Here is a 27240-nt window from a genome sequence, read left to right on the forward strand (position 1 = left end):
GTTGGGTTTCTGCTGTGCGGCCTGGCGGCCATGGAGGCTGTGTGGCCTCAGAGGACTGCTGTGCTTTCTCTAATTTCTTTTTACAGATACACTTGTATTTGCTTTCCGTTTATTTTCCTCTGTGTTGAATACACTTTTGCTGTTGTTTTTGTCCCTGTCTTCATCAGACCTTCTCTCTCTTTTCCTCATGTGCTGCATTTGTGTCTCCTGTGGTTTCAGACACCAGAAGATAACTGGCTAGAATTACATAGAAAGTAATATCCAGTATATTTTGAGTAAAAATTTAAAGGGCTCCTGGAAAGCAGAGTGCAGGAGCCTGAGTTCCTGGGCTTGGCCATGTCTCTGTGGGTGGGACAGAGGGACCTGTTTGGTTCCCTGGATCCCGGTAGTTGGGTCTCCAGGTGCGTGATTGCGGTCTTTCTGAGAATTAGCTGATTGTACCACATGAACATGTATGTGACGTAGCTTTGTGCATGATTGGTGTGTCTCGTTTGTGATACCTTTTTTCTCTGAGGAGATTTGGAGCCATGAATGATCCAGAGCATGTGGAAGGAGGAGAACACGGTGCTGTGACCACCATTGTCCACTGGGGCCTAGAGGCCCTTCAGCAGCCCGTTGTCCTGCTGCGGGCTGTTGCTGAGAGTCGTTACTGGGCTCTAGGCTGCATGTAGATGGTTAGCATTCCTGACAGCAGTTAGATCATGAGGTTTGAAAGATGGTATAAAGTACCAAACATAAAGTCAAGACGAGAGCATTTGATTTTAGCAGCTGGTGTTGGTTGGTGCTCCAAGATTTAGCGCTTCTCCCTCCAGGTGGGACCTTGTGGGCGTGAAGAGTGTAGAGCCATGCGGGCCTCATGACGGGAAAGGGACACACACGTCTAGTTCTGGAAATTCTGGGTGGGCTCAGTGTGTAGGTCCCTTACTGAACAATTCCTTATTGAGTTGGTTATTATGTTTTTAGTTCTGTGAGTTGATGGGCTTAACTTGCAACTTGAAGGCACACTCATTGCCTTAAAAAGCCATATTGTGTTTTACAGTGGCTCAGGGAGACAGTGAAATAAAGGAAAATGTCAGTGCGTTTGCTTGTTTAATGCTACTCAAAGCTGTGGACCCTCATCCTGCTCTCCCTCAAAGATGTTCGCTGCTCATGAAGCAGAGTGACAGTGCTGTTTAGTAATTTAGCTGAGCCGTTTTATATCCATTTTCTCTCTTCAGGCTCAAAGTACTGACAAATAAAGCTTCTGTGATGCTCTTTATGAAAGGAAACAAACAGGTAAAGAACTCCAAAATGGTTTTATTTTAAATTTCTTTTGATGTTATCTGCAGCAAGGGGACACTTAAATCTTTTTTTCCTGGCTTTAGCTAATGAAGCTGTAGTGGTAGCAGGAAGTTATCCAGGCCTCAGTTGGTGCTTATGGAGATCAAACAAAGTGATCTACATTTTGCTTGACTTTATCATCAAATCTCAGTGGGGTGCATTTCTTCCTGCTGCCAAACTTTGTCAGCTAACGTGGTCAGCACTGTTAACACTGGACTGGTTCTGTTAGCTGCTGTCGATTCCTGGAGTGTGCAGTTTGGTTCTCTACTTCCTGCGTTATACCTTTTTTTTTTTCTTCTTGGTGGTTATTTAAAGCAGATTTTTATCCTTTTTCTCCGGGAAGCCCAGGAAGTATGCATAAATTCTGGGAACAGAATCATTAGTGCAGTTAAGGTGTTTATGTGGTGTCAGGTCTTTCCCAAAGGATTGGGAGTTGGAATCCTGGGGCGTGAAAAAAACTGTAAGATTTTCCCATAACATCAGAAAAGTTTGGTGCTCTATAGTGTAAAGGTAGATTTAAAAAGTGGGAGTAGAAGTCCAGTTGGGAGTAGGAAAACAATGACCCTAATCATTGCAGAAAGGTGGAGTTGAGGCCGTCTGAGTGAAATAGAGAAGGGGCAAGAGAAGCCTCAGGGTTTAACTCAGGACCTTTCTGACCACAAAGGTTAAAATGTTAGAGCACGGGTCATCTCCAGTGGTTACAAACCGAGGTAAGTCTAGGGGCTGTGCGTCTCGGACGACGTCTGGATGGGTCAGTCCTGAAGGTGCAGGTCTTATTCCTCTGACGGTTCTTGATGTGAAGAGGCCCTGGGAGGTGGCTGCCTTCTGCAGGTGCTGTCCCCCTTGACAGAGCATTAGATACAACCATGCTAGTGGGCTGTGTGGGAAATGCAGTTCATCCTAAAATTGGTTTTTTTCTAAATTTAGGAAGCTAAGTGTGGCTTCAGCAGACAGATTCTGGAAATACTAAATAGTACTGGGTAAGTAAATCTTGTTTTCAAATGGTATGTTTTAAGAAATGCTAACTTTTCAGTTCTGCCACTGATGCTTTTCAGTTGTTATATCTGTTCATATATTTTTATCTATTTATTTTTGCTCTGACGTTTTGCGAATGCTTTAGCTTAGACCACAATAGAATTTTCTGGCCAGTGTCCAACCTATCGGTAACATAGAGGAGGTATTCTGGCAGTCATCAGAATAACTCTTTGTCTACTTTCCCAGAGGAAACTTGACAACTGAGTTCTTACCATGCATAAAGATATTTTAGGGAAAGTGTATTATAGGTTTTTAATTTTCTTTAAAAAAATATTCTAGTTTCCAAATAGTTCATGAAACTGATAGGATACATATTAGGATCCATTGTCTGGATCTGAGAAATAGGGTAAATTAAATTGCAGAGCTCATGCTTTTGCTCTCCTTAGTGAGGGAGCTGCCGGGTAAGAAAATTGTAGTTGAGTTTTGTGGTTAAAAACCAAACCACTTGGGACTTCCCTGGTGGCGCAGTGGTTAAGAATCCGCCTGCCGGTGCAGGGGACACGGGTTCGAGCCCTGGTCTGGGAAGGTCTCACAGGCCGCGGAGCACCTAAGCCCGTGAGCCACAACTACTGAGCCTGCGCTCTAGAGCCTGCCGTGTGCCACAACTACTGAGCCCACGTGCCACAACTACTGAAGCCCACACGCCTAGAGCCTGTGCTCTGCAACAAGAGAAGCCACAGCAATGAGAAGCCCGCGCACCACAACGAAGAGTAGCCCCTGCTCCCTGCAGCTAGAGAAAGCCCGTGCGCAGCAACGAAGACCCAACGCAGCCAGAAACAAATAAATAAAATAAATAAATTTATTAAAAGAAAAACGAAAACAAAGAAAACACCAAACCACTTGTTTGGAGATACTTAGCACATGTTCTATGGGGTTGTCAAATGTTTCTGCTTATCTTTCTTCCTTATTATTTCTCAACTGTTTCTTTTCAATATTGTAAGGATTCTAACCGTAGTTTTTTTTTTTTTTTTTTTTTTTTTGCGGTACCCGGGCCTCTCACTGCTGTGGCCTCTCCCGTTGCGGAGCACAGGCTCCGGACGCGCAGGCTCAGCGGCCATGGCTCACGGGCCCAGCCGCTCCGCGGCACGTGGGATCCTCCCGGACCGGGGCACGAACCCACATCCCCTCCATCAGCAGGCGGACCACCAACCACTGTGCCACCAGGGAAGCCCCTAACCGTAGCTTTAAATAGACTAGCCGACCCTGTGAAGTGACACGGAAAGTCATCTCTGAAGCATTTGGGCATTCTTGGGCAGGGTAGAGTAGCTCAGGTTCAAATACAACTTTAGGGACCAAAGAAGAAACACAGTTGTTCTCTTCAAATGATTGTGACATTTCACAGAGGAGAGTCTAGTTGCTTTTGTCCTGTGGCCTCCAGCTGCCTCGTTTTCACCCCGCCCCAGGATGTAGGAGAGGCCGGCTTGGCTTTGGTTGTTTTTTATGCCCCCTTTCTCTGTCTTCCCTCTGCCACAGATCCCAGTCAGTTGCCCTCAGGCCACCTCTCCCTAGTGCCAGTGTGTCCCCTCAGGTCCTGAGGCCAGGGTAGGACAACCCTGGGCCCATCACCGCTCAAGTATTTGGTGGAAAGTCTCCATAACTTGACTTTCTGTCCCATGTCTGTCTAATCCTCATTGGATTGGAAGCACCAGTTAACCCCCAGTGGAGCGCCTTCGTTGGGAGAGAGTGCCCTCCCGGCTCGAGACTGGCTAAACGCCTCCCAGGGTCTGTTAACTTGAGTGGCCCGCGGTCTTGCTGAGAGCCATTAGAATGTGGAGGAAGCTCCTGGCGCTTTATTCCTTTCCTCCATTCTTTTTTTTTTTTTTTTTTGGCGGTACGCGGGCCTCTCACTGCTGTGGCCTCTCCCGTTGCGGAGCACAGGCTCTGGACGCGCAGGCTCAGCAGCCTTGGCTCACGGGCCCAGCCGCTCTGCGGCATGTGGGATCTTCCCGGACTGGGGCACGAACCATGGTCTCCTGCATCGGCAGGCGGACTCTCAAGCACTGCGCCACCAGGGAAGCCCCTTTCCTCCATTCTTGCACTTGTCTGTTCCTTCCCTAGCCAAAATATGTGTGCCTTGAGGGGCTGAGTACCTAGTGTGTATTGGGTGTGAAAAGCACCCTTTACAGTGAACTTCTAGGAGACATATGGGCTGCTGTGACTCTGTATACCTATGTACATTTAGGCCCAGCACTTCTTAGATCCTTTATAGATAGTTCCAGAACTCATATTTGTATTGTATTGTGTCAATTAGGAGATCTGCGTCCTTAGTTAAACTTGAAGGGAGACTTACATTGGGTGATTCTTTTTTTTTTTAAATCTTTTTTGCTCTTCTTTCAAACATTCCTTTTTTGGTACTTGCTGCTGATTATCCTGTCAGGTTATGTTTTTGACTGTTTCCTGCATTGTGGACAGTCTTCTTTGGAATGTGTTCACTCAGTAAACAAGATTTCCCTATGAAGATGGTTTTGGTTTTATGGAAGACAAAATTTGTTTCTTTATATGTGGCATTTTCTTTGGCCAATTTTTGGAATTGCACGTGTACCCACAATCTCCCTGCAGGAATTCAATCTTACATTCTTACTAATTCTTTGACCACCTTGTAATGAAATCCTCCCCGAGTAGATGTGGTTGAATTTTCATTAATTTATACAAGTAGTGTTCATTACATGGCATAAAGCCACAACACTTTCACTGGTTTCGTGCATATTGAAAATAGCACGTGGGACTGCCCTGGTGGCGCAGTGGTTAGGAATCCGCCTGCCAGTGCAGGAGGCATGGGTTTGATCCCTGGTCCGGGAAGATCCCACGTGCCACGGAGCAACTAAGCCCGTGTGCCACAACTACTGAGCCTGCGCTCTAGAGCCCGTGAGCCACAACTGCTGAGCCCATGAGTCACAACTACTGAAGCCTGTGCACCTAGAGCCTATGGTCCGCGGCAAGAGAAGCCACTGCAATGAGAAGCCTGTGCACCGCAACTAAGAGTAGCCCCTGCTTGCCGCAGCTAGAGAAAGCCTGCGCGCAACAACGAAGACCCAACGCAGCCAAAAATAAATAATTAAAAAGAAAAAGAAAGTATAGCGTGTGTGTTCTGTGATAAAGTTTATTGCTGTGTGGAAAGCACGTCTGCTTTGGTTGGCAATGTTTTTTCCCAGCTGGTGAGCCCCCAGCCTCCATCCATGGGCACCAGCAGGGCTGCTCCCTCCTGCACCCTAAGCAGCTGCCAGTAGGTTAGGAAGCAGCAGTGCCGAGGGGGCTGGAAATGGAGCGAGGGTGTTAACGACAGGCCTGCATGAACGCTGAGTCTAGCCTGAACTTGGCAAACTGCAACTGGCCGCCTACTTACGTAAATCGAGTTTTATTGAAACACTGTCCTTTCATCTCTGCCTTGTCTGGCTGCTTCTGTGTTTCACAGCAGAGGTGAGTGGTTGGAGCAGAGGCTGTATGGCTCGCAGGGCCTAGATGTTTACTGCCTCACCCTTTACAGAAAGGTCGCCGACCCCTGTCTGACCTGACACTGTGTAGAGAAAACTCCAGATAAATTCGTTTCTTGGGATGACTTATTCTGTGTAGTACCTGACAGATTAAGAAGTAAAATCATTTCTATGTTTCCACAGTAAATTTTGTTAGCAACAAAATAGTTTTACTTTTCTTGACCTTTTGGAACACCAAATAGTTCTTATAATTTTTGTCTAAAACTGTATTTCTTGTTAAAATGTTTTCTCCTTTTTTGTAGTGTTGAATATGAGACATTTGATATCTTGGAGGATGAAGAAGTAAGTTCTATGTTTTATGTTTTGTCCTTTATCTTAGTTTTAATCGTTAGGATTATCATTTAATCCTAATCTGACAGGAAGGTTTCAGGGTCCCTGTTGTTTCCGTAGGTTCGGCAAGGATTAAAAACTTACTCCAATTGGCCGACATACCCTCAGCTGTATGTGAAAGGGGAGCTTGTTGGAGGATTGGACATCGTTAAGGTGAGGTTGGGATTCGTTCGTCTGGGAGCCCAGAGAACTGAAAACCCGGGCGCGTTTGAAAATTATTTCATTGGGGTTGTCCTCGATGTTCTTTCCTGGCCTCATATCTAATCACTTCTAGACCAGCATTACCATCTTTACGACCATAATATCTGTCGTTCTCTCAGCTCTCACCTCATCCGGGCAAATCAGCCCCCTTACTGTGTGGCCTTTCCTGCCACGCTGGGTCCTTTCACAACCTCTTCCAGCTCTTGAGGGACTGCTGACCAGGGTCTGAAGTGTGACTGGGCATTCAGAGCGGCTCCGGGTGTGGCCGAGCTCAGAACTTGTTTTATTCACACTGTACTAAGTTCTTCCATGTTTTCAGCTTTCCTTCACCCTGTCTCTGCTTTGGATTTCCTTGCATATCTCATACTGAAGTATGCTTTCTGTACCCTTCAGGGCCTTTCTCTGTGAGTCACTTACAGAGTCTTTCCGGCCAGAAGTGTTCGCTCTGCCCTTGCTCCTGAAGTTCTCCTGTCCGTTTCTATTTATATTATCGTAATTATGTTGTTTTCTGGTGTCATTTTATTTTGCTTTACTCACATGCACTTTGGTGATGGCGTGAAGAGCACCGGGCTAAGGGCCCGAGGGCCTGAGACCTAGTGTCGGCCTGGACCTGCTGGCTGTGTCCCCGAGACCTGAGGTCATCTCCAAGTCCCCCTTTGATTCTCAGATGCTAGAACACTGGAGAGCTCTGTCAGATCGTAAGCGTGTTTCAAGGACGCTGTTTCTTACATGTCTTTAATGATGAATTTCCTTCTTTGGTTTGCTTTAAGTAAATTCTAACTGAATTTTAAATGAACATGATTTTTCTTATAGAATTTCAAGTCCAGAACTTAGGGCACCCTTACCTGGTAGCACCTGTGTGCTCCGGTGCTCTCCTGATTAGCCCAGGACCCCAGAAGGCAGCTGCAGCTTTCACGTCCTCAAACCCTACCCCCGACCCAGGCCCACCCTGGGCGTCATGGTGTGGGAGGAGGGTGGCAGTGGGTGGGCACAGGAGGGCCTGGGCAGGAATGCAGGGCTCTGCTCCAGAAGCGCCAGCCTTCACGAAAGGCGGGTGGTGGAGCTGCCGGGGCTCAGGCCCTCCTCGGCCTCGCCGGTTAGCGGATTTTCCCTGAGGTCAGATCCCTGGTATCTTAAGTGGAAAGCAAGTGGTAAGTACTGCTGTCTCTAGTTATAAAATGAAAGTTTTTAACTCATGCTTTCGTACCGTGAAAGACCTCTGGCCCAGCCCTGAGTGCTGGTAGGTTTTCTGAACACAGGGCCACGGTTTCATCTGCCCAGATTTTGTCTCCTGTCCAGTTCCAGGTTTGACATCACACTTCTTGAGCAAGCCAGTGAGGCATTTCCCCAATAAACTGTCTCATTCCTGGAGGGAAAAAAAAGGTTTAACACAGTGGCTTTTGAATAGCCCTGAGGCAACAAAAATAGATCTGCATTCGTTATCTTATATCTATTTTTTATTTTTGTAAGACACAAACTGTCTTCCGACCAGAATACCCTTGAGCCTGTTCTTGTCTGAATGTTTGATGGCCTGTACCTCAGCCACTGGTAGCTCTTGGGGAGATACAATCAATAAATCTCATTTAATTCTAAAGCTGAGCTGCACGGGCAACTTCTTCTTAGGTATATAACAGGGTGTTCGTTATATGACTTTCTGTGTTCACCTGCTAAGAACTTACACATTTGGAAACGTGCGATAGTGTTAACATTTTTCTTTGAGAAGATAACTGGGAATAGTTGTTAGGTTGCCACTTTGGTCTGTTTCTGGCAGAGGGCAGTTCTTCACCTTTAGGTCACTTAAAGCAGCGGTCTCCAACCTTTTTGGCACCAGGGGCTGGTTTCGTGGAAGACAGTTTTTCCACGGACGGGGGGGGCGGGGCTGGGTGGCTCAGGCGGTGACGTGAGCGATGGGGAGTGGCAGGTGAGGCTTCGCTCGCTCCTCCGCCGCTCGCCTCCTGCTGTGCGGCCCGGTTCCTAACAGGCCTCGTACCGGTCCGTGGCCCAGGGGTTGGAGACCCCCAACTTCAAGCCTCAGCTGTGTTGCCAGCGGGTTAATCCTGACTGCGCTCAGCAGGAGCTGTGAACGCCGTTTTGGTGGTTGAGTGGCTACTGAAAGAATGAACGGCTCGGAGACTCAGTGACTCCACAGGCCAGTGTCCTGAGGAAAACATCTGCTGGTTAACATGCACACAGTGTGTTACCGTTACCTCCAAAGGGCGAATGGTTCATCACCGCAGACTGTTTGGATGCAGAAACAGTTGAGAGGCAGAATATTTAGATCCGTTGCTGTTTAACCCACTGGCTCACAGTCACAGCGGCATCCGAAGGGCCTGCGCCACGCCAGGCAGGCCCCTCTGGCTCTTCGTGTAGGCCGCCGTGTCTCCTCCTCCAGCGGGTGAGGAAATGGACAGAAGTTAGGGGAGCTGTCTGCCCTGTCGCAGCCAGGGAGCCGTGGCCAGATTCCACCTGAGGGCCACCCGGCCCACCCACCTTGCCGCGTGGCCTGCTGCTGCTTCTGAGTTGTGTGATCTGAGAGGCCCTGTTTGGCCTTTTGGTGTAGCTGGACGTCTGCTTGTTAAATGGGTAGAAGATCCCAAGACCTTGCTGTCTGAGTTTGTGTGACAGGATCATGCCTGTTTGGGTTCAATCCAGAGAGCAGTGTGAGTGGATTTTAGTGGTTTTATTCATTGATGTTCATGCAGCTTAGGAAGAACCTGAAATGTTCTATCAAATTAAGTGTTTACCTTAAACTAGAAAATCTTATTTATCCTCCATGGTCATGTTTTAAACTTGATGGCTGTATTCCATATTTTAGATCTGAAAGATAGGCACAAAAAACTTTCTGAATTACTTCATCTCTTTAACAGTTTCTGGCCTTTACATTTACGTACTAGTACCATGGCTTTTCCAAGTTTGGTTGAAATAGTGAAGCCTGTTTACCACCTGTAGGGCCGCAGGTGTCATGTGCATTGTATCTGAGTGGACCTTAATATCACAGCGTTTCATTTTTCAGTCGCTCAAAGTTCGTTTTCCCTGTTTATTGCTATTGTTTAAATAGGAAGCTTCATCATGTTGCTCTCATTGCTGTATTCGCTAATGCTAAAAAATCTGTTGGTGTTCGTTTTAGAATGCCTTTTAACTTTAATTTTGTACTGTGATAGTGTACCCAGTTTTTATGGCATGATCCTTTGTTCAGGTGTGTTGATGGACTGGAGTTTTCATCCAATAAGGTGTTTCTTTGGGTTCTCTGATACAGATGCGATCTTTCATTGTTTAGATGTTTTCATCTTTTATATATACGTATGCATGATATTATTGTTTCCTTTTTTATTTTTAGGAACTGAAAGAAAATGGTGAGTTGCTGCCTATACTGAAAGGAGAAAATTAATAAACGTTAGACTTGGTGCCCGGCTGCTGCAAGAAAGACTTCACTCCAGTGGAGCAGTTCACGACTGAGTCCTCAGGAGAGGACTAGCTGTAGAAAATGCTCGTCCCCAGCTGCACTTTGTGTATTTCACAAGGTTGGGCTAAACACACGTATGTGACGTTTTTTCCACCAAAAATAGAATGCAATAAACACCTTCAAGTTCAGTTAAAAATAATTGTGTAAAAAAGTGTGTCTTTACAGTGGTGTTAGACATATAGTTACTATAATTAACCCACTTTTCATCTCTTTTTCATCACATGTGGGCATCTTGAAGCAGTTAAGAAATAGACAGGCTTCAGAGAGTGAAGAACTATGAGAGTCTGAACCACAGCAGTATTTAGAGCCACTCATAGACCAAACCAGTGGCTCCCCTCACTGGCCGAAGATCTCTTTACAGCTCAGAAAATTCCGCTGCAGACCTTGTCCTGACAGCATCACTGAGCTGGGCCTGGTGAAGTCGCAGTGGCAGTGTCAGGCGTCTGCAGATTGAGGACCCGTCTCAGAAAGCCCCAGCAGCGTAGTACCAAGAAACGTTTGAGAGGAAGGTGACTTCTCAGTGGGTGTGTCAGTAAGGCTTCTTTCATAACTTGTACAAGGATGGTAGCCTGGCAGCAGAATGGTGTTGTCGAGTTGTGCGTTACACATCACAACTTATTTTAATCATTGTATTGAAAGTATTGATTTAGCCCTTAAGTATGTGGAGAACGTCCAGAATTCCATGAAAATTTCAAGTGTTTTTTTTTTTTTTTTTTTTTTGGTGGTACGCGGGCCTCTCACTGTTGTGGTCTCTCCTGCCGCGGAGCACAGGCTCCGGACGTGCAGGCTCAGCGGCCATGGCTCACGGGCCCAGCTGCTCCGTGGCTTGTGGGATCCTCCCGGACCGGGGCACGAACCCGCGTCCCCTGCATCGGCAGGCGGACTCTCAACCACTGCACCACCAGGGAAGCCCTCAGTAGTATTTTTGATCCTGCATTCAACGTATTGAAAAAAACAGTTGCTCCAGTAGGCCTGTGCTGTGCATGCCTTAAACAGACGGTTGAATCCACTGTCATGGTTCTTAGACTTTTCTGGTACCCGTGGCACATGTTAACCTCATTGAGTTTTCCCAGCCTGTCCATCTGAAAACTGTCTGGTGGTTGTAAGGAAAGGGGTGCAGAGGCCAGCACTTTAGGTAAGAGAAACAGTAGGAAACGCAGGTTAGCCCTTCACCAGGGCGCTGGCTTTTCCTGTCTCTTGAGCGGCAGGCCATTTCTCTGCTTTTTGGTTGTGTGGAGAGGAGGGAGCTGATGCCCTGGTGTGTGTTACAGAGACATCTGCACGAGATCATAAAGGTGGATGTGGCCTTGCTTCCTGCCGGGAGGAGGACACCCATCATGGTGGGTATTCCTGCCACTGTGTGTAATCAGGTGGGTCTCTTCTGGGCATTAGTCTATGAACTACATTTTTCTACTTAAAATGAAAATAACTGTATAAGCAAACCTTTAAAATGCAGATGGAAATGGAATTTTGACTGAAATTTTATTAAGCCATTGGCTTCAGGGATGTGTGTGGCTCACAGAGGGGTCCCTAATTTCCTTGTGTGCTTTTATCCTAAACCTAAATTGTCTGCACGCCACTTTCATGATATCTGCTCTCTCCACAAGTGCTACCTGTCCTGGTATATTTTCTACTAAGTCAAATTTTAACCTCACCTTATCCCAGGCAACAGTGTCTTTGCAATCACAACAGTACATTTACTAGTTTGTTTTCTTTTTCCCTCTTGCCCATTCAGGTAAACAAAAAATATATATATAATATATATGTAACAAAATATATAACAAACACGCTGACCTCCAATTTGGGAACCACCCTTCTGGCCAGAGGTGTTGCTCTGATAATGTAAGATGCTATGTGCGTTTTAGGACAGCCTTCCCTTCCTTCAGGTGACTCTTGCATGATGAAAAACTTTGACTGTATCTTCCTTGTTTGAGCATCACGGTTTGGGTTGGGATGAGTGTTCAGAGTTTTTGGGGAGTTGTCCCTGTGTTGAACGTGAGGTTGTCCTCTTGAATTCTGTTAGTTTTTGGGTCCGTTGGCTCTAGGTATGTTGGAGTGACAGTGGCGCAGGTTTCTGTTTTGCAGGTGTTTCCAGCTAGACGTTGGGAAGGCCAAGATGCCTCCATGCAAACTGATAGCCATTCCTCATTGACTTTTCTGGGTATATTGTAGGAGAAAGGCAGGTGATTCTTGTGCCTGGTGGAATGTCACATTCCATAGGTAATCCCCGATCAGATTTCCTAACCAGCAAGCCTGTCCTAATCATAACGTTCTGTCAAAATTGTCATCTTCTCTGGGATCCACAAATCCTGGAGACAAAGTAGTTCTCAGCACCCGAGAGACCGTTGGCAGGGAAGGTGACAGGGTGTCGTTTGGATGTTGCAAGTTTGAACTTTGTTGGGAGCAGACTTGGGGCAGGGGCTGTGTGAGGGTTTTAGCGAGTTTGTCTGGTTTGGGGGAGTAGGGGCGTGCCTGTGGATAGAAGGGCTGGGAAGCGCTGTTGTCTGCTGGGGGGCCAGGGGCCTCTGCACGGCCCAGCCCTGCCAGCTCCTCGCCTCCGTGGTTCCCTGTGCTTGAGTTCGCTTGTGACATGGGGCTCGTGGTGGGCCTGGGGCTGGGGAGCGGCAGGTCACCGTGCAGGGTGCTGGGGGTGCTGGCACTGGCTGCCATTACGACTTCGTCTTTTAACCCCCAGGTTGCCCTTCAAGAAAGTGACTGTTCCATGGGAACCAGGAGGGCTCACTGAGGAAGCAGGCAGCTCCCCAAGGCTCGTGTGTCGAGCCTGGAGGCAATTTCCTTGCGAGGGAAGGGTTTTTCGGGAATTGGTATCCACTTGGGGAAATAGCTTGCAGGAAGGGACTAAAAAAAACAAAACAAAAAGACTCTGATTTTGCTTTGTAACCAGAAGTGGAAAGAAAAAATAAAACCAATGAAAGGAGTTGGGAATTTGGGTGAGGGACTTAGGGAGATAAGTGAGTTGTTAGCACAAAGGCTCAGCTGCAGGCTTGGGCTGAGATTTCCGTCCGGGATTATATGACTCCCTAGACCTGAGGCTCGCCACCTCCACGCGGCCACCCCATCACGGTGTATGGAATTAAGTTGCCTTTGTACCTGTAATGGGAAATGCTGGGTGACTGGCCGGGACTCTGGGCTCTGGCGGAAGTCTGTCCCTCTCCTGAGCACTGGGTAGGGCAGTTCATCCTTCCTCTTTCTTACCACCTGTTACTTTGTAGTCCAAGGATTGATTTGAAGAAGGCCTAGGAGGTAAATGTGTTGAGACTTGCTAAAATAATGTAAATGGCCCTTGGAACGTAAAAGGATGGGGGGGTGGTTGGCCTTGCCCTGGTGATGACGGGGACCTTGTGTCATCCTGTGGGACAGCTGAGCCTTGCAGGGCAGCCGTGCTGTTCCTGGCCTCGGTCAGGAACTTCAGGCTGTCCATCTTGACTGATCAGTAAACTTGCTCAAGAAGGAAGAAAAAAATGATTTTCCCTTTGCAAACTTTACAGAAAACCTCCTGATGAGTTTGAGATAGAGACAAATTTTTAAAAATAGGAAGCATATGTTTATAATTAGAAAATCTCATTGTATTAACTTATTTTTAAAGAAAGCTACGTTTCTAGTCATGCTAAGAAGTTTAATTGACCTCTGAAACAGCTGTAATACATTTGAATGACTTGATGTAGGTAATCATTACCTGCCTCATTGGAAGGAATTACAAAAATAAGACCTATCCCGTGGCCAAATCAGAAGTTCAAAGCTTAAGACTGAAATATGAAGCATGATTTTCGATTTAGGTTTTAATTAAAGTCAATTTTTGTTTTTGTTTTTTTTTGCGGTACGCGGGCCTGTCACTGCTGTGGCCTCTCCCATTGCGGAGCACAGGCTCCGGACGCGCAGGCCCAGCGGCCATGGCTCACGGGCCCAGCCACTCCGCGGTGTGTGGGATCCTCTCGGACCGGGGCATGAACCCGTGTCCCCTGCATCGGCAGGCGGACTCTCAACCACTGCGCCACCAGGGAAGCCCCTAAAGTCAGTTTTCTTAAATGTGACAATAGGTACTTGTTACCACAATTCACATATTTTTTTTCCAAAATAAAAGTAATTTGGTTCTTTGCAGATAAATTCATTTTTTTTATACCCCATTTCAGACGTTGAGTTGTAGGAATGGATAGAAGTTGGTGCCTCATTCACCAAAATGGGTAATTTCAAAGACGGGGTTTTATAGTTAGTAACCCCACTCTGGTTTCAGAATGCTAGGGGCTTTGTCTGATGTTCACAGACGTTCAGATCCAGAAGACGTGAGTTCGGCCAGCTTCAGGGCATTCAGGCCCAACAGGGAGGGCGTGTCGGGTGTGTGCCCGGGCTCCCCACGCGCCGCCTCGCTGAGGCAGCAGCATCCCCCGAGGAAGGCTCCGGTGCATCTAAGTTACTTCGCAGGGGTCCAGGGAGGGGGTCTGAGCCAGGAGGGACACAAACTCCAGCCCTGAGCACTGTGCTTTGGGCATCGCGGCACAACGGCTACAGCCAGAGGTCTTGGGCTTCCGAAATCCGTCAGGAGTACCGTGGCTGTGTAAAAATTAGGTGACCAAAAAGGCCTTTCGTGTGCTCCCCCACCTTCATCTAAATGGTTTTCTCTTGTAGATAATTTTTAACCATCTCCTAAAACAACGTGTTTTGTTTAAGTTTCCTGTATGAACACCTAGAGGGAGGGCCTGACCCTTTGTGGGGTCGCCGGGGGGATGCCTGCCACGTGGCCTGGAGTTAGGGGGTTAGGGTTCCCGTCTCCAGGAACCAAGTACAGCCCAGCCTTCAAACCCAGGCCTGGAACCTGGATATGGAGTCTATTCAGGAAGAAGAGAAGCTTGGTATTTTTACGGGCGTTTACATAGTTTTTTATGCTATTGCTCTGTATTTTGTGTTTTAAAAAAGGGCCATGGTGACAGATAGGAGCTTGGATGCCCTCAGAGAGCCCCTCCCTCCCTCCCTCCTCCCTGTAGAGGAAGGTTCCAGGCCATCTGGTGCAGGCAGGGAAGAGGCCCCAGCTGTTTCTGGGCCCACAGTGGAGATCTGGCCAGGATTGATGCAGTCCAGGGCACTTGTCCCTCGTGTGTCCTGAGGGTCTCACTCCAGCGTCATTGCGTCCTGCTGGGCAGGGTGTGTGGGTCTGGCTGTCAGGCTCTGGAGGCAGGGCAGCCGAGCAGGTGGCTCACAAGCACCGCGCCGGGCTCTGTGTCGGGCCCTCCGTTCCCTAAGTGTGTCCTGTTCCGGAAGAGTGCTCCTCAGGGCACTTGCCTCTCCTGGGAAGCAGCCTCCTGCATCACCTCGGTGGGGCCTGAGTGCTGGGCCCAGTGCAAAATGAAAACTCTGGCCCTTTGTTCGTAGAGCAGGAAGAAGTGCCCTTAGAGGTGCTAAAACATAAAGCTTTTTTCTTCCACATTCTCTATGTCATGGTTTTAAAGTTTTGCTGTTTAATGCCCTAGTAAAGAAAAATTTAAATTATTAGCAGGAGTCCGCTTTTCTTTGTATTGTGCAATGGCAACTGTAAATGCAAATACGAGAGCATTTACCGGTACATGGAGGATGTGAAATGACAGTTTTTATAGTTTGGGCGTGCATGTGTATTTTGTTACCAGACGTTGGAAATGCTGCACAAAACTCTACCTTTTATTCCCCTTCTTGATGGGTGCGCATTCTCTCAACACTGCCCTGGCTGATGCAGGAGGAAGGGCCCGGGGTGGTGGTGACGGGGGGTCTGGGTACCATCTTTGCCTCCTGTCAGTTCACCGTGAGTGGTCGGCCAGCACGAGGGATACCGGGCAGAGGGACAGACAGGGTTCCTGGTCACGCGTGGCTCTTGGAACGCTGTTGCCTTCTTCCTGTGTACGAAGCAAGTTGTGGTTTGAACGGAAAGCATGGCCTTTCAGGGCTGCGGGCTCCCTGCTGCGGGCTCATAGATGTAACAGGCTCACCTGTACTTGCTCTGAGGCTCAGGGCCCTCCCATGCACAGGGGCACTGGGACTCCACGCTGTGTGTGAATGGGGTGGCGGGGGACAGGTGGGCACGCACGTTGTCCCCTGAGACTTCACCTAGCAAACACAAGTCCAAAGATACAATGATGCATTTCAAGGTGACAGCAGAGTGTTGAACAGCGTGGGTTCCCTGAGTGAGGGCCCTGCCAGTGGGACTCCGCAGGCCCATGAAGCCTTGGGGGTGTGGTCTGAGGGGGGACGGGGGTGGGGGGGGAGGTCCAGCCCTGACCCTGTTCTTTGCTAGAGGTCCTGTTGAAGAGCCACTTAGTGTAACTGCTGTCCCGCTAATGAGTCTTCTCTTTGAACTTGACCAAAACTGTTCACTAGGGAAATGTGCACATTACCCTCAACACAATCAGTGTCCTGAGTCCTTGCTCTTCGTGCAGTCCTGTGTTAGTGACGTGGTATAACAACAGCAACACCTACCTACCTGGTGCTGATGACGTGTCAAGTACTGTCCTGTGTATTTGACACAGTGAATCGCTTACTTCTCACAACAATCTATAAGGTGGGCATTATCAACCCCATTTTATAGATGGGGAAACTGAGCACAGAGAGGTTAAGCCACTTGCTCCAGGTCACACAGTACCAGGTGGAGCTGGGATTTGGTCCTGGGTCACCTGGCTCTAGAGCTCCTTCCCTGGTGACTTGGAGGGAGGCCATTCAAGGTCCCGGTGGCCAGAGGGCACTGAGCACAGGGGGGAGGGCTGGCTTGTGGATGGGGCCCCAGCTGGCCCTAATGGGGCAGAAGGCTGGTGCAGGAGGTGGGGTGGGGAGAAGACTGACGATCACGGGAGCTGCCCTCTGCTGAAGGCCAGGCTCTGCTGGAAGCCCCGTGCTTGTTAGGTAGAAACTGCCAAGGACCCAAGCACAGTGGGTGTCACAGGGGCCATTTTTTGGCGTGGGGGGAACAGGTTCAGAAATTTTCTGGTCACTCGCCTAAGGGGGTGGTTGAGCTCCCAATCACTGCACCTTCTGGACGCGGCGAATGGTCATTCTCAGCAAGCGCTGTGCTCTGGCTGGGGTGGAGGACAGCAGCCACTCGGTGCGGTCGGCAGGGCAGCCCCTCTGCTCGGGGCGAGCCCCTTCCCGCCCCGTGGGTCCCGGGTGGTTGCTGTCACCCCGGGGCATCCTGGGGGACAGCCCGGCGCTCACGGAGCAAGCCTCTCACCCTCTGTGCAAACAATGAAGTTCTAAATCAAGCGAACAAAACGTTACAATGTGTGCTGTCCTCTTATGGCAAATACACCCTGCTAATGACCCGGAGGACTGCATTTGAATTGAGCACGGTCAGCCCATGGAGGGCTGTTCTGGGTGGCTGCAGATCGCCCCTCCGCCCGCCCGGCCCCTCTCTCCCCGCCCTCAGTTTCCCTCGCTCTCCGCGAGGGCCCGGGTGCCGGGCAGGACGTGCGCAGGCCCGGCCGGCGCCACCGCGGGAGCAGGTGTGCGCCCTCGGGGCCGGGCTGGGGGAGGGGCGCGCCGGGCACTTGCGGGGAGGGGCTGCGCAGGCTCTGCGTCTTTCCCCTCCTGGAAGCCTCGGTCCCTGCGCGCAACTTTCTGGAGGGGTCGACCCCAGTGCACCCGCTTCTGGAGAGGTAAGTCCCGGTGCGCCCCCTTCTGGAGGGGTGGGTCCCGGTGCGCCCCCTTTCTGGAAGGGCCGGCTTGGGCGCGTCTGCGCTGGCGCGGGGTCGCCTTGCCCCGGGAGACGTGTAGCCTGTGAGCCTGGCCAGGGGCCGCACTGCTGTGGAGGACGCGCGCAGATACCAGCCCCGGAACTGGAGGTCGGAGCCGGTGGCCAGCTCTGACTGGCTGGGTTACCCCGTGTGCCGCGGTCGTGGGATCTACAGGGGCGCCCCTCTCCCCCCAGCCACAGGGCCGGGTGACGGCAGGCGACGCCCAGGGCCCCGCGTGACGCTGAGCTTTCCACCCCCCACGGCTGTCATAAACGGAAAGAGGTCCCCCAGGGGTTCTCAAGCGTCAGTTCTGTCGAATGTAGAACGGCCCAGGCCTGTGCGCTCGTTTTCCGGCCCCTGCTGGATTGTAGAGGGCCGCTCGGACTTGGCGCGCGGCCAGCCCCGGAGTGGCCTCCACGCGGGCCGCGGACCTCCGGGCGGGCGGAGACGGCGCGTGTCCACGCGAGGGCGCTGCTCACCGCGCTGGCGGCCGGCCCGTACCGCCTGCAGGGGCGGCCGCCGGGCGCCAGGGGGCGCGCGAGGACCGAGGAGCGCGCGGGAGCCGGCCTGCGGGTCCCGGAGCGCGCGTCCTGCCGTGTGCGCGCGCGGGGGGAGGAACCAGAAGCCGGAAACTTCCCCAGAGGGTGCCCGGCGCACCTGTGCAGGTGCCGCTTGGCCGCGTTACCCGCGTTCAGGTTCCGCCCTGGGCCCGACCGTGGGCGTCATTTTCCCGCCCGGGACACGGAGGCCCCGGTGCCGAGGGAGTCGGGATTGAGACCCAGAGCCTGGCTCGGGGCGCTCCCCACCCCCGCGGTCCCCGTGGCAAGGCGGCCCTTCGGGGATCTGGGCCCTCGAAGGCCGCTGTGGTCCGGGCGGCAGTGTCTGGGGAGCAGGGGACCCCAGCAGGGCGGGCATCCCGAGACCTTCGCCCTGCCCGGTCCTCGGGGGGCCCGGGTGTGGTGCGGAGCCCGCGCCCCGGTGTCTGCGGCTCTGCGAGGGGGGACGCCTGCGACCCCTCCTGGCCTCGCTACCAGCGAGGAGCAGCAGCCGGCACCCCCATCGCGCTTGCGTGCATCTCGCAGCCCACCCGGGTGATGCTGACGACTCCCGGGGGTGAGGGTCGAGCCCCGCTCTTCCCGAGCGGGTGTCCCCGCGCGCCCCTCCCCGTGCGCAGAGGGGTCCGTACCTGGTGCTAAGGACGCAAAGACAGGTCCGCCCGGGCCTCAGCACACACAGGCCTCTGGCCTCTTTGGGGCCAGCTTCCCCTCCTGAGTCTTTTGTTTTTTAGCCCCAATAAACCTTCAGTGTCCTCCAAAGAAGGAGCTGAGGGACCTTGGGGGACACTGGGGACAATCAGGGGTTAGTTTTTTTAAAAAACTAATAGACTTGAGTTTTTAGACTAGTTTTAGATTTACAGAAAAATGGAGTACAAAGTCCAGAGGGTTCCGTATCCCCCTCAACGCCCTGTTTCCAGTATTATTAACCACTTACGCCAGTACGGCTGATTTGCCATAATTAGTGAACCAATGTCGATACATTGTCATGAGCCAAAGTCCATACTTCATTGAGATTTCCGTAGTTTTTGCCTAATGTCCTTTTTCTGTCCCAGGGTCCTACCCAGGACGCCACATGACACTTACGGGTAGTGTCTCCTGAGGCTCCTCCTGGCTGGGGCAGTTTCTCAGACTCTCCTTGTTTTCCATCCACTTGGCAGTTTGAGGAGTACCGGTCAGGCGTTTTGTAAGACGTGTCTCTGTTGGGATTCAGCTGAGGTTTTTGTCGTGATTAGACAAGGGCACGGTGGTTTTCGGAAAAGAAACCGCAGAGGAAAGTGCCCTTCTCATCACGTCCTACCCAGGGTGTGGGCCGTACTTGCCACATGACTTCTGGCTGCTGATGGTGACCTTGATCACCTGCCTGGGGTCTGTCAGGTGCCTCCCCTGTCAGGTCATTGTTTTCCCCCTGTTCATAGTGTCCTCTGGGAGGAAGTCACTGTGCACGGCCCATACTTAAGGGACATCGTTAGGGAGAGTATCTAACTAACTACTTGGGGTTCTTCTACACGGAAGTTTTGGGAGATTTGTCTCTTTTTCCCATGTATTTACTTTTTGCAATAACATTTGCATCAGCGTGGAGTCATGACACTGGTATTTATTTTATACTTAAAGGGTAGGAGGGAGTATGGTTTCACATTGGGTAAGGCTGGTGGTCTGTACATGGCTTTTGTTATATGGGTCCCTATTCTTGTCTGTTTGGAATGTTTCAAATGAAATGAAAAGAAAATGAATTTAGGGCCGATATCCAGGCCCTGAGCCAGGCTGGTGGACAGTCACTGCCCCCGTGGTGCCCCCGTGGCAGGGTGGCCGTACCTGCCCCTTCTCCCTGTCTGTGGTCACAGCCAGGGCTCCTGGGGCACAGGCCAGACATCCCTTGGCGTCCAGAACCTGTCGTACTCAGGGTCTGGTCAGATGTGATTTCTGCCCCAGATGGGACCCCTACCCTGGGTTTGGGCCATGCCTACAGCCCAGTGAGGCGAGTCTGTGGTGGCCTGGCCTCTCTCCTGAGTCCACCCCGCCTGCTTGGACGGCTGCCCGCCTGGGCTGAAGGATGTGGGCTCATTATCTTGTCTGTCTTGGGGGAAGGTATTAGTTTGGCAGTTAATAAAGGATTTTAATTAAAGAGGGAAGAATCATTCTGGCAAACTAGCCTCATTCCCAAACTCAAGTGACCTGTCAAAGTTATGAGTTTGGTTCCTTTCCATCTGAGCCTCTGCTGTCTGTTTGGGGGGCACCTGGGGGAACTGGTCCCTCTCCTCCCTTTGAAGCCCCAGCAGCCATCCCACCCTCGCTTCTCCGGGTCAGCCCCTCCTGCGGCCCCCGACCCCCAGCAGGTCATCCCTCATGGGGTTCCACCTCCTTCTAGCCTCTTCTCCAAGCGCCAGCCAGCGGGACTTTGACAAAACTTGAGATAATTGTAGGCTCACATGCAGTTGTAAGAAATAACAGAGGAGTCCTGGCCACCCTCACCCGGTTTCCCCCAGGGAGCGTCGTGCAGGTATTGACAGCAGCGACACTGTCCCCGACCTCCATCAGATCCCACCAGTCTGTGTGCCCTCGTGTGCGTTCTCGCGCATGTGCATGCCCCGTGTGCGTGCATGTGTGTGCGTGTGGGAGCGTGTGTGTCTAGTTCTCTGCAGCTTTACCACATGTATAAACTCACATACCCAGCTCCACTGTCACGACACAGAACAGCCCATCCACCACAAGCCTCCCCCCTGCTGCTCTTCTGTGGCCCCAGCTGCCTCCGTCCCCCCACCTCGCCAGTGAGACCTTTTCTAACCAGATCCCTGCCACTCCCCGGTTCTCCCCTTGTCTCCTGACCCTCAACCTCCATGGCTCAGCCAGTGGGCTCTTGGTGATGGTGCCGGATGCGGCTCCTGGCTCCAGGCTGCCCGGCGGGTCTCTCTGGCCCTCCTTTGCCCCTGCACTTGCCCACAGGATGGGACAGGGAGGAGACGGGAGTCCTGGAGTCGGCCCCCTGCCCCTGTGCCTTTGCTGGAGTGGCGCCCACTGCCCCCGCCAGCGTCCTCCCCTTCTCTCCCCGGGCCTCCCTTCCTTCACGGAGGCACAAGGCTCGTCCTGCCTGTCGGCATCTGGCATCCAGGTGGGTCCCTCGGCCACTCGGGGAGTCAGCGCAGCAACTGAAGGCCCCCCTGTCATAAGTGTGGGGCTGGACCTCGGCCCACAGGGGGACGGGGAGCCCCAGCAGGCCCCCGGATGGTGGTGATGGGAACAAACACTCTGCTTGACAAAGCCTGGCCTGGGAGGGGAGGCAGGGGGAACTGTGCTGGGGAGGCTGGCCTCGAGGAGGCTATGGTGGGAGTCCAGGTGCAGGCGGGCTGGATGCGGCTGTGGACGGGCGACGGAAGAGGTAAAGGCCATGTTTAGGTGTGAGCCCAGGTCACCGGGGAGGCCCCAGGCGGCAGTCCTCACAGCCACGCAGGGCCAAGGGCGTGTCGTGCGCATCAGTGTCAGGACCCCTGCCAGCCACCTCCCTGCCGGAAGTGGCGGGGGTCGGAGGGGGAGGAGTGTTGCAGGGTCTCCTTACCCATGTGATTCTCAGCAGGCCCGTGTGTGGTCTCCTCTGCCCTCTTGTTGCAAAGCTGCACCTGGACGGGCGGCCCTGACCTGACCATCACAGCAGTACTCTGGTTTACAGAGCGGGGGAGCTGGGCGACACCACTCTGGGCGGCCTGGCCATCTGATGAGACTCCTCCTTGCTGGGAGCGCCCGGTGTCGATCCTGCAGATGGGACAGTGCTGCTGTCACCTCCCGCACTGTAGCTGCAACCCGCCCCTCCTCGCCCCCGCGCTCAGTGCCTCTGGGCCCTTGGGTGCCTCTGTGGGGGCGGGGGGCGGGGGCTTTCCCACAGGTGGGGTGCGCGGGGTCAGCCGGGGCTGGCTGGTGCGCCTTCACGGCTCAGCTGACCCCCAGGGGGCCCCTTGTCTCCCCACCCCCACCCCCGCCGGCCCTGGGCCTGTCCTCACAGCGGTCACAGGGTCCAAGACGGTGGGCGGACACGTGCAGAGCTCAGGCTGGCGCTGGTGCCCTGTCCTTTCCTCTGCAGCTGCAAAGCCAGCCCGGGTTCCAGGAGCAGGGGGAAACTCTGCCTCTTAGTGGGGGCTGCAGAGGTGCGTTGAGAGGGGCCAGGCTGCAGGGGCGGAGCAGAGCTGGGGTCCACGCCCCAGACCCGGGGCAGCTGAGCTGCAGGTGACGACTGGCCTGGTGTCCCAGGCAGAGCCTGGGGAGGGAGGTCTGTGTGTGTGTGTGTGTGCATGTGTGCAGGCATGTGTGGGTGTGCGCTGTGCACATGTGCATGTCCACGTGCCCGTGCACGTGCAAGCGCACATGTGTGGGAAGATTCATCCCATTCTCGACACGTCTCTTTAGCATTCCCGCCTGCAACCCTGGGGCGTGTCTTGTGGAGCCAGCGTCTGTGTCCAGATGCCCGGGTGGGAGCTCCAGCCTGGGGTCCGCAGCCCCGGACAGCGCGTGGTCCCTCTCTGCTGCCCACGGGAGCCCCGAGGATGCTCGCACACCCCCTCAGCTGCAGAGTGTCGCTGGGAGCACGTTCTCCATGACAGGACCCTATGAGGCCCCGTGGACACAGCAGGCTACAAGGGGACACCAAGCGCCAACTTGTCTGACTTGGGCCAGGGCAGCATCCGCTGGCTCGTCCATCCCACTGGAGGCTCAGGGCGTCTGGGCTCTGCCTTCCCGACAGTGGTGGCCTGGTGTGGGCTGGGCTCCAGCCAACGCTGACCAGGCCGCCCCTTCCCAAGTGGAGGGGCCCACGGGCCCTGACGTCGGGGGAGGCCCCCTGGCCCCTACAACCCCGTCTGCCCCGAATCCTCTGTGTCGGCTGGAATCAGTCGGGTTTGACGGAGCTTCCGTCTCCCGGCACAGAGAAGTAGTGTGAGCAGGGAGAATCTTTCTTTTATTAGGAAATAAGAACCTGGAACTGATTCCTTTTAGTGCTTATGGCTGAGACCCTCGACATAAAACAGGGAAAGGGATAACGATGCTACCAGCTTCTCCACAAACCCCAGCAACGGGGAGAGACCTTCTGAGTGTTGTGTGTTACTGAGCTGAGTGGAAGCCGGGGGAGCATCACCTGTGAAGGTACCAGGTGCTCACTCCCTCTTTTAAGCCCCGCGTGGCAGGCATCCTTGTCCCTCAGCACCAAAGTCAACACAGTGACCAAGGCAAACGGCTGTTGACAAGTTGCTGGGGACACGTTTGGCTGCCTGTGCAGGAATGTGAATAATTGATTTCAAATATAGCTCCAAACAGAAAATGTAATAAAATTTTGGCTCATAGAAGTTTGTTCCTTTCTTGCTAGAAGCAGCCCTTGGAGTTCTGTGAGAACTGTGTTCTCTCTTATCCTCCATCTGGAGGTGGGGAAGGAAATTCCATCTGGGGTTGCAGGGCACACCTGGGTGCACTGTGACGAATCTCTCCCACAGAGATGCCTGCCAAGGTCAAGTTCCTATGAACACCTCCCGGTTCTCACTGAGGTCCGAGTTGCAGAACGTTGTGAAGGCATTTCGGTGTCACCACGTTGACGTAGACGACGCATCACAGATTTAGGTAGAAACAAGGTACGCTGTGTGCGTGCTTTCTCCCAGTTAGGGACACGTTCTGCACGCTCTTTTCATGAACATCGACATAAAAGCCTAATTCTGCTGCTTCTCCGTCAAAACGCCGAAGGGCGGATGACACCGGTGCTGTGGGAGAGCCCAGCGCCCCAGGGGCCCCTGGAGTGAGAGGCTGCGGTGGCTTCCTCGGGGGCTTTGGCAGCGGCACCTGGGCCGGGCTCAGGGCCGGGGCTGAGGCCCCGGAGCTTAAGGAGTGGCTCCCTGTCACCAAGCTGGGCCGCCTGGTCAAGGACGTGAAGATCAGGTCCCTGGAGGAGATCTGTCTCTTCCTGCTGCCCGTCAAGGAATCTGAGATCGTTGACTTTTTCCTGGGGGCATCTCTCAAGGACGAGGTTTTGAAGATTATTCCTGGTCAAAAGCAGACCCGTGCTGGCCAGTGGATCAGGTTCAAGGCATTCGCTTCCATCGGGGATTACAAGGGACGTGTCGGTTTGGGTGTCAAGTGCTCTAAGGAGGTAGCCACTGCCCTCCATGGGGCCATAATTCTGGCCAAGCTCCCCATCGTGCCCGTGTGGCGAGGCTCCTGGGGGGAATGAGATCGGCAGGCCCCATACCGTCCCTTCCCAGGTGACTGGCCGCTGTGGCTCTGTGCTTGTGCGCCTCGTCTCTGCCCCCGGGGCACTGGCGTCATCTCAGCCCCTGTGCCCAGGAAGCTACTGCTGATGGCTGGAATTGACGCCTGCCGCATCCCGCCAGGGGCTGCACCACCAGCCTGGGTGACGTTGCCAAGGCCACCTGTGATGCCGCTTCCAAGACCTACAGGTGTCTCAGCCCTGATCTCTGGAAAGAGTCGGTACTCATCAAGTCTCCGTATCAGGACTTCACTGGCCATCTTGTAAAGGCCCATGGGAACCAGAGTCTCCGTGCAGCGGACCCAGGCTACAGCTGCAGCCACCATGTTGTTTTACATGAGAAAAACAAAGTAAGTGAAGCCGGTTAAAAAAATAAATAAAAAGAAAAGCCTAATTCCTCCTAGAACACCCTTTAACTTGCACTTGCACATGAGGCGACACCGCCCCAGGACCGGCTTCCAGGTGGGCCCTGGGTCGTGTGGTCTGGGTGACCCTGGCCCCCCGCTCCCATCTCTGACCGCTGGACTGTGGCCCCGAAGGCCCCCCCCCCGACGGCTGCTTCCAGAGCTCTGGTGGCCTCGTTGTTGCTCTTTGCTTTGTAAACGCTCTGCTCTGCGGCTTGGATGTCACTTAGAAGTGAGACTTCAGAGGTCTTTTAACAGTCGCACGTGCCCTCAGAGGGGTTACCAGTCCCTGGGAGGTGGAAGTCAGTGACCCTTGGCGCTAATCGCGCTTTAGTTGCGCTGTGCCCAGAGGGATGTCGGGTTTTGAGGTATTTGCGAGTCTGTGTGGCTGTTCTGAGCTGCATGTCGCTGTGGCCGTGGCTGTTCTGAGCTGCCGATTCCGGTGCTTCTGTTCTCAGTGTCTCCCGGCGCCGTCCAGCAGGTGTCTGTCTTTAGTGGCCTCCGGGAATGTCTGTGCTTCTTGGGCTCTCGCCCTCCTTTAAGGATGGGGTCGGGGAGTCCGGGGTGCGTGGATGAGAAGGAGGACAGGGACGGGGAGAGGAGGAGACCTCCCCCTAAACGGGATCCTCCCTGGCTGGGGGAGCTGAGAGAACCTGGGACGTCTCCTGGGACGGTGGTGGGACCCCAAGGAGGGGATGGAGGGAGGTGGGAGCAGCTGGGCCCCGGACATGAGGCTCTCCTGGGGTGGGGCGGGCGGGAGGCCCCCAGTGGGGCTGTGACCCTGGGGGCTCCTTCCCCGACGTCTGGGCTTCATGCCACAGGGAGGCCCCAGGAGTGACAGAGGAGCAGTCCTGCCTCTGAACCAACGTTCCTACGATTCAAAGCAAAGACAAGCAGTGCTGTTTCTAGAATCTGGGAGACTTGCCCCCCATTCCCTCCGTCTATGGCAGCCCCATGCCACCCACCATCTCCAGTTACCCTCTGCACAGGTGAGTCCATACCTGTGCCACTCTGGTCATCCCTGATGGCCTTCTGCCTCGGTTTGCTCATCTGTAAATGGGGCTGGCTGGAAGGGGTGTGGTGGAGGCCCCACGCGAGGGCTTGGGGTGTTGAGATGGGCCTCTCAGGATCCAGTCCCCCAGTGCCACGTGCAGGGTGGCAGCGTGCTGGGCACCGAGCGAGGGATGTGGGCGGAGAGGTGTAGGCTGGAAGGGAGGAGGGTCCCAGGGGGGCGCTTGGGGCAGGCGGGGGCCTCCCGGGGAGAGCAAACAGCAGTGAAGCCATAATGGGGGCTCTGGGGTTGAGGGTAGAGGGACCCAGGTCCCCGGGAGCAGCTGCCACAGGGTTTTGTCGGGTGGGGTAAGAGCTGCTGTTACCGAGAGGGCAGCCTGCAGGGGTCCCACCTGGAGGAGCAGGTGCCACCACGCGGGTGAGGTGTCCGAGGGTCACTGGGCGGGCAGGTGCCGGCCGGGCAGAGCATGGGCCGCTCGCTCCCTGGCGGCTGCCGTGTGTGCTGAGCCTCGGGGGGCCAGCTCTGCAGGGAGACTTGGGCAGCCCAGGTGGAGGGGCCCCTCCAAATTGCTCAGGGGTTGAGCCGAAAGCACAGGGGTTCCGAGCAGGTGGCGCGTGGGGTAGGACGCTCTCGGCCGCAGAGGACGGTGTCCCTGGGGGGATGATTCTCAGCCTGGGATGTGGGGGTGGCCATGCTCCTGCCTCTGGGGGCTCGCTGCACCTCTGGGGACCCTTCCCGGAGCCGCTGTCGTCATCCTCCCCTGGGCAGGAAGAGGGGGTGGAGAAGCCCCCGTGTCCTTTCATTAGGGGAAACCTCTCTCCTGTGCACAGCGGCCTCCCTGTACATTGGCCAGACTGGCGCCGCGGCCCCAGAGTCCACCTCTGGCCGAGGGGAAGGGGTCCAGCGAAGGCGGTGGCCCGTCCTGACTCAGCCCTGGAGGGGGGCCACCTTCCTGGTCTGACTCACCGCCCAGTGGCCTGAGCTAGCCTGAGAGAAGGGGAGCGTCTGTGCACGGGGCTGCTCAGAGGAGAGGGTCTTGGATGTGACAGGGTCCGTAGGGGGAAACTGAGCCCAGGGGAGGAGAGCGGCTGGTCCAGGGCCTTCTGGGGAGCTGGTGGCAGAGCTGGGCAGGAACTGGACACCCTGCCCTGCGCTGCAGGATGGCATGGAGGTTGGGGGATGGGGATTATTGGTTCCAGCATGTCCATGTGGATTGGTGGAGTGAGGACGGGGTGAGCAGGCCTGCCCTCGGAACGCTCCGTCTCCTTGAAGCCGAGAGCCTTGTCTACACACACGATGAGCTGGAAAGGCAGCTAGCTTGAACATCAGGGGTTTGATGCAGGGGAGTCGTCCACACCCCATCCTGAACCCTCAGCCACTTTCACTAACGATGTGCATAGGATCGTGGCAGCACCTGTCTGGGGTTGGGATTCTGAGTTACCTGTGCACTTCAGGGTCAGTGTCTGTGTATGGATGGTTCCACTCAAGG

At 53.5% G+C, this 27240-nt stretch overlaps 2 protein-coding genes across 4 annotated transcripts in view; both read left to right on the forward strand.

The window, feature by feature from the left end:
- Nucleotides 1-9976, forward strand: part of GLRX3 (glutaredoxin 3) — a 31220-nt gene extending 21244 nt beyond the window's left edge. For all 3 annotated transcript variants that reach the window (XM_027112968.1, XM_027112970.1, XM_027112971.1), the window contains 5 exons: nt 1218-1275; nt 2248-2300; nt 6089-6128; nt 6237-6329; nt 9715-9976. In XM_027112968.1, coding sequence (XP_026968769.1) covers nt 1218-1275; nt 2248-2300; nt 6089-6128; nt 6237-6329; nt 9715-9765 — 295 coding nt within the window. In that variant the 3' untranslated portion in view covers nt 9766-9976. The remainder of the gene's footprint in view (nt 1-1217; nt 1276-2247; nt 2301-6088; nt 6129-6236; nt 6330-9714) is intronic.
- A 6885-nt stretch (nt 9977-16861) lies between these two features.
- Nucleotides 16862-25475, forward strand: LOC113623099 (40S ribosomal protein S2). The gene is given in 8 exon segments (XM_071066761.1): nt 16862-16923; nt 17918-18211; nt 19292-19301; nt 23940-24290; nt 24292-24367; nt 24370-24444; nt 24447-24610; nt 24612-25475. Coding segments are annotated over 8 exon segments (1110 nt in total). The 3' UTR covers nt 24690-25475.
- The last annotated feature ends 1765 nt before the right edge of the window (nt 25476-27240 follow it).

The sequence above is a fragment of the Aethalodelphis obliquidens genome, unplaced genomic scaffold (assembly GCF_003676395.1).
Source record: "Aethalodelphis obliquidens isolate GAN/ISIS:26980383/991018 unplaced genomic scaffold, ASM367639v1 scaffold11, whole genome shotgun sequence".
NCBI classification, from domain to species: domain Eukaryota; kingdom Metazoa; phylum Chordata; class Mammalia; order Artiodactyla; family Delphinidae; genus Aethalodelphis; species Aethalodelphis obliquidens.